Raw genomic sequence first — 10109 nt, 5'->3', positions numbered from 1 at the left:
GTAAGATGTTTATTCCAGGTGGTCTCCAGGGGAAAGAGGACGTGCCCAGGGGAACAGGGTCTTTTCTCAGGACATCTGAGGGTGGGGCAAGTTGGCACACAGCCAATGGGGTCAGAAAGGGAAGGAAAGGTCAAACTACATGACACGAGCTCTAGGGGTCCCTGAGGACATTCCCACAGGGGAATGTAACACAGCCACAGCTTCCAGCAGCCCTTTATTAACTCAGTGTGGAGCCAATGACTCTTACCCCAAGTTAAAGCAATTATTTGGAAATTATTCCCTCAGACTGTAGGGGGAAAAATAGAGGTTATTGCTCATAGGTCTATCTTCAGCTGTATGTCAAATTTTGATGACTAGAAAATTAAAATTTTATAGTTAAAAAGCAAAGCAAGTCTCAAAAAGAAACGAAGGCTCTCTCTTACCAATAGCTCTGGAGACAGAGAGGCTCCCGTTCACCCTCCAGGCTCCAAACCAGACCACGCAGCCGCCCAGGGCCTCGATTCTCTTCTTCTCATCCTGAACAGCAACACAAGAGAGGTTTGCACAGAGCAATCAGAGCTGCATCACACACTCAGCACTCCCGTCAGTATCTGGATTTTCACAAACACGGCAGGCCCCGTGAGACAAAGGATTTGCACACAGATCCAAACAAACCAGGATAAGTGGAATATGCAGTGCTGCCCAAAGAGATCCTGGCATGGCAGTGCTCCCCCAGAGCTGGTACCTGTGCTGGTCACTGCCCAGAGGGTTTAGACAGGCCCCTCTCACCTCTCGGTCTGGTTTGTGGGGTTTCATCAGTTCCACAGCTTGGCCTCTCCTCACAAGCATGACCTGGGAGTCCCCCAGCCAAGCCACATGCAGCATATTCCCTCGGATGAAAGTCACCACCCCGGTGGTTCCACAGCGCAGACTCTGGAAAAAAACCACATTTCCATTTCAAAGCCTTTTCTTCCTTAACTCAGGGACAGAACACGTTGAAACTGCAGCACAGAGCCTGTTCCCAGGGAGGAGCAGGCAGTGCTTTCCCTACGGCTGTGACTGCTCACTGGCAGCCCCTCAGAGCCATCCTGGCTGAAGCTGAACGTGCCCCGTGACATCCCTGGCACGGGAGCCCCCTGCCAGGGCCTGGGCACTGCTGGGACTGCTCCTGGCACTGGCAGCACACCCGTGTGTCAGTGAGCCCAAGGGCTGAGCCTGGTGGGCAGGTGAGTGTGGGAATGGCAGCAGCGTCCTTCAGACGAGCTGGAAGCTGTGAGAAGCAGGAGCTGACGTTTTTATGGGATGTGAAGCTATGGGCAGAAATCCACCAGCAGAGACCAGTGCATGGACAGCTGTGTGCTGACTGTGTGTGCCTCAGCCCCCTCTGGAGGGGCAGGATTCCCAGGGGATGCCTCTGGGGCCCCTCACCTCCCTGGCTGCCTTCTGCACGAAGCGCTCGTCGGTGACGCGGAAGGCTCGGCACAGGGCCTCGGCCGGGTCGTGCTGGAACATCTCCTGGTGGACCATGTTCACGTGCAGGTGGATGGAGGCATAGATGGCAGCATCCACTCCCCCATGACCATCAAACACTGCAAAATAAGCTTGTTCTTCTTGGTCCTGCCAGTGGAAACACGGGGAGGAAAAAACTCAGGTGAAAGCGACACCAACAGCTCATGGGATTGTGTTAAAGCTTTGAACTTGGGGTTTGTGCTGTCCTCATTAAATTGCAATTAGAGACAGAGTCTCCACTGGAAAAGAAAACTACCCTGACCACCTGCACTTGCATCAATGGGAAATTTCCACCTGGTTGTTGAATTTTACCAGCAAAGTGCAAGGGATGCCCTGCCAGAATCCCCTGTTAGTGCTCCCAGTGCTCCTCAGGCCCCATTTGTTACAGCTCAGTCAAACTCAAATGGGAAGTGCCATTCTCATCAAATTGTGCAGGAGATTTTGTGACTGCAAAAACCACAGAGAGAGAAGAACATCCAATACAGTTTGCATGAAGTCTACATCATGACTGGAATCCACCAGGGATAAAATGCCAGTACAGTTAAAATGTGAAGCCAGCCAGCCTCTGCTTTCACTCTTCTTTTTTCCTTAAATCTGAAATGTAACATCTCAGATGCCCGTGTTTTAAAAAAACTGCATGTGCTCTCTCATCAGAAAATTGTGGTTACATTCACAAATCAAATACAGCAAAATCACTCATCCTCAAGGCAGTTTTCTCAGCTTCCCCTGCTCTGTTCAGAGAAACAACGTGGTACCAGGAGACAGCAACTCCTGTGCCTATTCACACACACAACACCAACCCACTGACAGAGCCAATTCAACCTTGACAGCCAGCTCAGTGACTGGAATATTTGCACATTGTAATTTTTAGGTAATGGGCTCCAACACAAATTGGAATAAGAAAGCTGGCAATTGACAGGCAAAGGAAACATCTGCCTCTGTTTGCATTAATATAATTTAAAGGTAAGAATGTGGATGGGGCAGAAGATAGTTATTAAAGTGACAGGGTGTAATTGTAAAGCAATTATGCAGCAATTTGATCCTTAAGGTAAAATTCTTGCCATTTTCTTTTACTTTCCATTCCTCAGTGTCCAGTTTTATATCTCAAGGGAGAACATGAATGAGTGTCTGACCAATGGCCACATCAGGAAATTTATGGAAGGGAAGACAAGGCCCAGTTCCACCAAACTACTCACATTTCTAGAACTGTGTGTGAGCTGCATCCCACAGTCCTGTAAGTTTTGGGGTTTTTTACTTAATTTCCTTATTTTTGCTTTTGGCTTCCTCCTGCTGAGAGGAAGGGTTGCAAAAGCAAAACAGACCCACCCCTGGCTGCCAGGTGGCTTCAGGGATGAACTGTGAGGTGCAGCTGCCAACCCTGCTTAGCTCCACCACCTTTCCCTTCCCCAGTGGAAAACCCTCTGCTTTCCCAGGATGGAAACCTGGGATGAAAACTGATGGCAGAGCCCCGTGCCCACCTCGAGGTTGAAGAGCACGTTGAAGTCGGGGATGCAGACGTGCTTGTCCTCCATCTTCCTGCGCATGTTCTTGATGGCGTGGATGGAGGTCTCGTAGTAGCGGTGGGGCTTGGGCTGCAGGGGGAAATCTTTCACCCAGTTGCTGCAGATCTCGTGCAGTTTGCTGTAAACTAAACGGGCCAACTTCACCGTCTCGATCTCTGGGGGAGGCACAAACCACAAATAAAAGCATTGAGAGTGTTATTAAGTCAGAGTTTTCTCCCTTGCATACATTACAAAGATGAAACAAAACCATTTTAGCCAAGCAGTTGATGTCAGCAGGGAAATTCTGGGCTCTGATGCATGAAAAGAGGAAGCCAAACTCACCATAATCAGCATTCATCAGTAAGCAGCTCATTGTTTGTTTGTCTTTTTAACTTAAACATTTCCCTGTGCCTTTGGGGAACTCATTTGCAGCAGGAGAGAAAATGAAAGGCACGAAAAATGTTGGATTCCTGGTGTGGCCCTGCTCTGACAAGGGTTTTGTCATGGCACAGGGTGTCACCTACAAAACCCACCCTCTGTGACAAGGACACACTGGGTTTGGACTAAATTCTCTATTCTAAACCTCACTTCACTGCAGGGCTGAGGCAAGACAGTGGAAACAATCTGCAGAAATTAGTAGAGTCATTTTAAGATGTTTTGTGCACTTTCAGCAGTGCACAGGTGCCTTCTTAGCTATTTCCAGATTTCCTGTTATTCCCATATTCCTGACAACGGTGTGTCAGAGAAATCTGCCTGAGCAAATGAGAAAACCATAAAGGCCTCAAATTTAAGAAAATGCTGAACTGTCACTCCTGAGAAATTGTCATTTTCGAACGTGAAAACTCAGGCACTTGACATTTGTTCTGAAATTCAGGAGAGGAAAACAGGAAGTCAGCATCAGAGTGAACACATCCAGATCTCTTTGTTCACCATCCCTCACCAAAGCCGGGGATCTTCAAAGCTGAAAGCAGCAACCCAGGAGTGCCAATCACTCCTGGAGGAGGAGGGGCTCACATGCAGGGACGAGAGGGGAGATTTGCAGCGTCTCTTGGTTTACAGCAATTCTGTGAAGAGCCTAAAAGCAGCATTTACTTTAACATTTAAGTAATTTAAGTCTAAAATTTACAAATTTCTGTCTACAGTGACCAGGGGCCCAAGACCCTTAAGAACAAGATACTGTCCCAGCTCTGTTAATTATGAGTTGGTTCAATCAAGAGGCATCATGCTGAAAATACACTGGATAAATAACCAAAAAGAACCTTGGCTCCTTGTTCACACAGCTTTAAAACCAAGGGGTGGAAATCAAACAACTCTGTCAAACCTCCAGTGCCACAGTGTGAGTGTGGGGGTTCCACACCCACCCGTCCTGCTCCCCCTGGGGCCACCACAAATCTCTTTGGGTAACGTATTTAAAGGGGGAACACGGCCAACCTGAGGTGTCCAGGTTGTGTTTTCCAGAGGAAAGCCCACAGATTTTGCTCTCCCATTTCTCCCCACGGGGCAGGGTGAGGTGGGCACAGGGCAGAGCCGTGTGGCTGTCCCCTTCCCAGGGGACCGTGCCTGCTGTCAGCATCATCAGGAACTGCTCGTGAGGTTAAAACAGGAGAATAATAAAATACCACAATAAAAGCCACCCCCCCACAGCTGGAAATTACTCATCAATTGTTAATGTTGCTCCGCTGAGCCAGAGCTGACTCAGCTGTCACTGCGGTTGTGTCACGGAGAATTTCATTTCCCTCCTGCTGCTCCCAAATCCCCAAGGTTGGAAGTTTTGCTGAGCTGCACGACAGCGACTGGGAAATCCAGCTCAGGCATTGATGTTCCCAAAGATGACAGGGCAGAACGAGGGTAGGAAGAATAACAGGAATCAGATCCTGCTTTTTAGTGCCATATTTTATGAGCTGTGCTGAAAACATGGACAGTGTGACAGTGGGGTCAGAACCAAGACCAAGGTTTTCCTTAATCTGGGAACTCCAGATCTCTTTGGAGATCTCTAGGATCCATCTCCTAGAACATGAACAACTGGGTAATGGGACATTATGATTGCTTTGTGACATCTCCTGGAAATTTCATACCCCCACCAGGTCACATGGTGCTGCTCTCCACCCTCCTTTGGTGGTTGTTTAACAATGCCAAACTTCCACAAACAAACCCCAAACCTAAATGTCCTTAACCCAACCTTTCAAAAAAGAAATCCAACATCGTTCAGTTCTCATGGAAAATCTCTTGCTGCTCTCCAGTGCAGCTGGAAGAGAAGAGTCATGGCCTGTGTCTCAGACATCCCAAAACACATGGTCACCCCAAATATCATTTGCAATTGCACATTTGTGGACTCCAAGCAGTTTTCCTTCTTTTAAGATTTGCATTCTTCTGTCATGGAGTTTCATTTCTTTCCACCAGCACACCAAGGGCTGCCTTCACCACTCCAAAGTACAGGACGTGATTTGTCACGTTGCAATTCTCAGAGTGAAATGTGCTACTAAGGAAATTTGAAATTGCTTTTTTTTTTATCTTCCAGCAAATTCAAACTTGAGGCAAATCAGGTAAATGTCTCCTTGTATTACACAGAGTAAAAATCTTTCTGGGTTCATAAAAAAAGCTGACATAGAACTGGATATTAAAGCCAGGCAGTGAAATTCAGCTTGGTTTCACATTCTGCAGCAGCTCAAACAGCATCAGGGCACAGTGAACTCTCAGCATCAGACTCCAAGATGTTGTGTTTTGGAAAATAATCACTTAGATTATTAGAAATTGCAGGGTTTGTACGAAGCTGTTGCTTTACTACAGGCCAGAGGATGTTTTCTCTCTTCCACTCCCCCTAAACCCTCACAATTTAACACTTCACACTGCATCAGCAAAGGGATATTTTATTTCCAAGTACCCTCATTATGACAATTCACCTCAACAAACTGCATCTGGAGCCCTATTCTTAGTGCCTGCTCCAGTCTGTTCCCATCTCAATCTATGTTTGCATCTGTGTCTTACAGATAAATTTAAATGGCAGTTTCTGTAGGTGTGAGGGTTTTGTGGTGGGTTTTTTTCCTTTCTTTTTCCCTTTTTTGTTGAATTCTGTAGATATTCTGTGTGGAGGCTTAGTCAACATTTCCTTGGAGACTGTCAAATATTTATGCAAGTTTCAGAGATCTCAATTTGAAATTAATGAAGGCTGCTCAGCCAGAACAATGACAAATCTATTCCATTTACCTGCTCAGCAGGAGGAGGCAGCAATACCTACAGAAAGGGAACCCAGAGCGTGTTTTTCTGTTTCTCAGGTTTCCAAGGGCCTCTGGGGAATACAGCAAAATCTTCCTTTTTGAAGAGCAAGATTTATAACTCCTCCTTATCCCCAGAATAATTTACAGGATTTTTTTTTAATCCAAAAAGGAGGGAATGGATGAAGTGGTTTGGGGATTGTATTTTCAAGATCAAATGACAGAATTGCTGTCAGTACATGTGAGGAACATTGGTCTTTGTTGTAATGAACAACCCAGACAATTTTCAAGGTTATTTAGGTCAGCAGAGTCCTGAAATGAGCTAGGGTGCATGACCTTGAGCTGGAGGCTGCAAAAATCTTGTCAGCCAACACAGATAAATGAGGAAAATGAGTTTTCTTCCTTTTAATCACGAAATCTCTTAATACTACCTTTTGCTAAAACCACATAAAAAACTTACAAGCCATAGTAAAAACCACACTGACTGAAATAATTCAGAATTAAATTATCTCTTCCCACATATATTTGACTTTGCTCCAAGGATGAGGGAGGACAACTGGCACTTGCCAGCAGAACCACATTGTATAAAGTGCTGAGAGAGATATTCAGAGATTGAGGGCCATCAGACAGAGCCGTGAAAATGCACTTAAAAGTGATTCCAAAGGTAAGAGAGCTTTGTGAGAAATCAGAGCTGCAGCTCTATTGATGATGAGCTCCCCATTAACCTTTTTACCCCCAAGTGGGGTGTTCCTCTCCCAGAAGCCCAGGCCAGGCTCCTTTTTGGGGACACTTACGGATGATGCCGTCGGCGTTGTCCACGTGCTTGGGCAGGAAATGCGCCGAGAGGTCGCTCTGCAGGACTTCATCTGAGGTCGCTCTGGCTAGAGCAGAGGCCAGGAATGAGGGGCAATTGCTGGAAAAGAAAAAGAGAAACCCCAAGAAGATGTTTTAGTGTGATTCAGCAAGGTGACAGGAGTGTATTTTTCAGCAAGGTTCTTTGCCACACAGCACCACAAGGCTGCAGCGAGACCTCAGACTCACTGATGGGTTTAGTTGCCCTCTTCCACTCCTATGTTCCCTGTTTTTAAAGTTTTAATGCTTCAGTTCATAACCTCTATTTAAATTCTTTTCATCTAGACTTGAACCCTCCAGAGTCTGTCACACAGTTTTTACATATGTATGGTATAATTTTAATTCAAGTCCAGTTTCTCCTAAGATTTGCAGTCAGAGTTCCAGAATCCCTCAGATTTCAAAGTGTCCAAGCCTCTCTGAGGGGCACTGGGAGTTAAGGTTAACCCACAGGAAGATGATGTGCATAAGGTAAAAAAGCTCCCTCAGGAATGATTTCTACCCTGAGTGAAGTGGCTTTAACTCACTGTAGTTTAATTAAACCAGGTATCCCCAAAAGGTTAATTAATCCATAGGAAGCCAAGGCCACTTTAATGTACATCCTCTCATTCAAGAGGAATTTAATACCTCTTAATTTATGTATGACATTGCATTTCCCATCGGTCAGCCTCAGCTTCTCCAGGTGTCTCCTGCCGACACAGCCTGAAACTTCCAATTTCCACAGATATTATTGGGATAACAACGTCTTTCCCGAGATATTCCACTGTCCCAGGGTCACAGAGAGACACAGAGCCAATTTCAGTCCAGAAACAATCCATCAACCACAGAATTCCAAGTCAGAAATCCAGGGAATGAACACAAACACTTCCCTAACCCATTTCTTCTGTTCAACATATCTACAAACGATGAAAGGCTAAGATTAGCAATAAATCGCTTTGTCCAACAGAGACAAACTCTGGAGTCACACCGGGAGCCACTTGCACCTCGTCGGGGCCCCGTCCATCCTGAGTTTTCCCTGGAATTCCCAGCCGGGCATTCCGCTCCCGCAGCATCCCCGGGAAGCTCCGATCCCCCTGACAGCTGGAAAACACCGGGACAGCCCTCGCTGCTGGCACGGCCAGGAAATGATTTTCTGTCTCCTCTTTTCTGTCTTTATTTAGCTCACAACGAGCAGGTTTTTCATGCAGTTCTGCTCATGTTACATGAGATTCCCAAAAAAAAAGGAGAGATTGCAATGCCCGGGATGGAATAATTATTCCAGCAGTTCCCAGCAGGGCACCCGCAGGAATCTGAGCTTGTTTCCAGTCCAAGGCTTCCCCTGACCAGCTCAGTGCTGAAACTCTTTAGAAAAACCAAACTTGTTTTGTTGTCACTTATAAAGAATCCTCAGGAACATCCACTGATGGGCAAAGAGGGGACCTGGTTCAGAACTGGGCAACAACAGTGGCTAAAATAGACCTAGGACCTAAACAGCAAATAAAAACTACCCCAGAGAGGAGGAAATTCTGCTTTGCCTGGGGCTGGGAGGAGAGACAGCAATGTGTGTGGTTACCACAGACACTTGTATTTGAAATTTTAGATATTATTTTAACGGTGGTGATGGGTGACACAAGTGAAAGGTGCCTTTACAGGGGGTGTAGCAGGTCAGAGCATTTCCCTCCCCAGCTCCAAGTGTCCTCACAGCAAGAGCCAGCAGTTCCACACAGCAGCTCTGTATCCAGCCAAAGAGTGCATTTCCATTACAATGCTAAACCTACACAAAAAGCTGCTAAAGATGTTATTAGATAAATTAGAGGATTTTAAGTACATCCTTCCTGATTCTCTGGCAGCGTAGGTGTGTTTAGAACACCCACAGTTGCACTGCAGCAATCCTGGAATAACTCTGGGAAGGTATTAAATGAAGCCTAAAAGTGCTTTGCTTCCACCAATTAAGTTTGAGAAAACCAGCCTGAGGTGGGTTTAATTCAGCCCACATATTATTATGTTACCAGCTTAACACACAACTCCTCTCCATCCTGATAGCATTAAAGTGGGGAGGACTTTCTGAATGCTTTCCCCGAGCTGTTCCTCTGTGCTCTAAACCTAATACAAACTCTCCTGCTGAAAAAAAAAAAGAGATGGCAAATTTAAAATTCTTATTGCATTGGAGTTCACCACTGGAGTTTCAGCAACTGATTAATTTCCAGGGGAAAGGTAGAGAAAATAAATCAGCTGAAGGCTTTCCTTCTATGTCTGGCCACTCTTTGTCCTAATAATAACAGCTGCTGGCCGGAGAATTAATTGCCCTTGACATTTGTTGATCACAAAGCTTCTTATGTGGCTGCTTCAGGGCTGTGCCATGTGAGCAGGGAAGTGCCCACACGCAGACAGAGACTTCCTGATTAGCACCACTCCACATTTATTTCTCTCACCTGGCTCCTCAGAGCACTTTTAGCTGAATTACATTTTCCCTTCAAGGAACAGCAGATTGCACTGGAGGTTTAAAGCAGCTGTTGAAGGCAAACTGCTCTGAGGACACTTCATTACTTCTACACCAAGACAAACGAGGAGTCAGCTCTGGGGTCTCTGCTCCCAGCACCAAAGTGAACACTCAGGTGAGCAGCTACAGCACCCCACAAAGAGCAGCTCAAAGTGGGCAGTTCTCCAATTCCTCACAAAACCCAAAAATGCCACCAGGATCCCTGGTGTGACCAGGGATTACCTGCTGGCTGCTGAAAAGAAACTCTTCTGCCATGTTCTAGACGCTCGAATGTTATTAGTCATGAAGCTTGACAAATTGGAGCTGGGAGGGCACTGTCTTGTTTAGCAGAGAGCTGAGAGCTAAAATGCCTTTGTCTATTCATAGCTGTGCCACTAACTCAGCAGCTGACCTTGGACGAGTCACTTCACCACTCAGACCTTCATTCCTCATCTGCAAACAAGGAATGAGAATGTCATTTCCTGGGGGAGGAGGAGGAGGAGGAGGAAGGCTGTAGAAGGCCTAAATCTGTTTTTGTGAAGTATCCTGGAATTTCTTGCTAAGAGCCCAGCTGAAGATGAGAGTGGGAGATATTTTCAA

The 10109-nt window shown here is 46.2% G+C and overlaps 1 protein-coding gene across 4 annotated transcripts in view; it reads right to left on the bottom strand.

Moving 5' to 3' along the window:
• PPM1E (protein phosphatase, Mg2+/Mn2+ dependent 1E) overlaps positions 1-10109 on the bottom strand; it is a 58651-nt gene that overhangs the window by 3973 nt on the left and 44569 nt on the right. For all 4 annotated transcript variants that reach the window (XR_010081067.1, XR_010081068.1, XR_010081069.1 and 1 more), the window contains exons 2-6: positions 6997-7115; positions 2967-3166; positions 1408-1596; positions 769-912; positions 423-516 (exon numbers count right to left, since the gene is read on the bottom strand). Coding sequence is in view for 1 of the 4 variants with exons in the window: in XM_063402801.1 (XP_063258871.1) it covers positions 423-516; positions 769-912; positions 1408-1596; positions 2967-3166; positions 6997-7115 (746 nt within the window). In the remaining 3 variants the exon portion in view is untranslated. The remainder of the gene's footprint in view (positions 1-422; positions 517-768; positions 913-1407; positions 1597-2966; positions 3167-6996; positions 7116-10109) is intronic.

The sequence above is a fragment of the Prinia subflava genome, chromosome 8, assembly GCF_021018805.1.
Source record: "Prinia subflava isolate CZ2003 ecotype Zambia chromosome 8, Cam_Psub_1.2, whole genome shotgun sequence".
Classification (NCBI taxonomy): domain Eukaryota; kingdom Metazoa; phylum Chordata; class Aves; order Passeriformes; family Cisticolidae; genus Prinia; species Prinia subflava.
The sequence above is the reverse complement of the archived record's forward strand: the minus strand, read 5'-3'. Positions and strand labels throughout refer to the sequence as shown.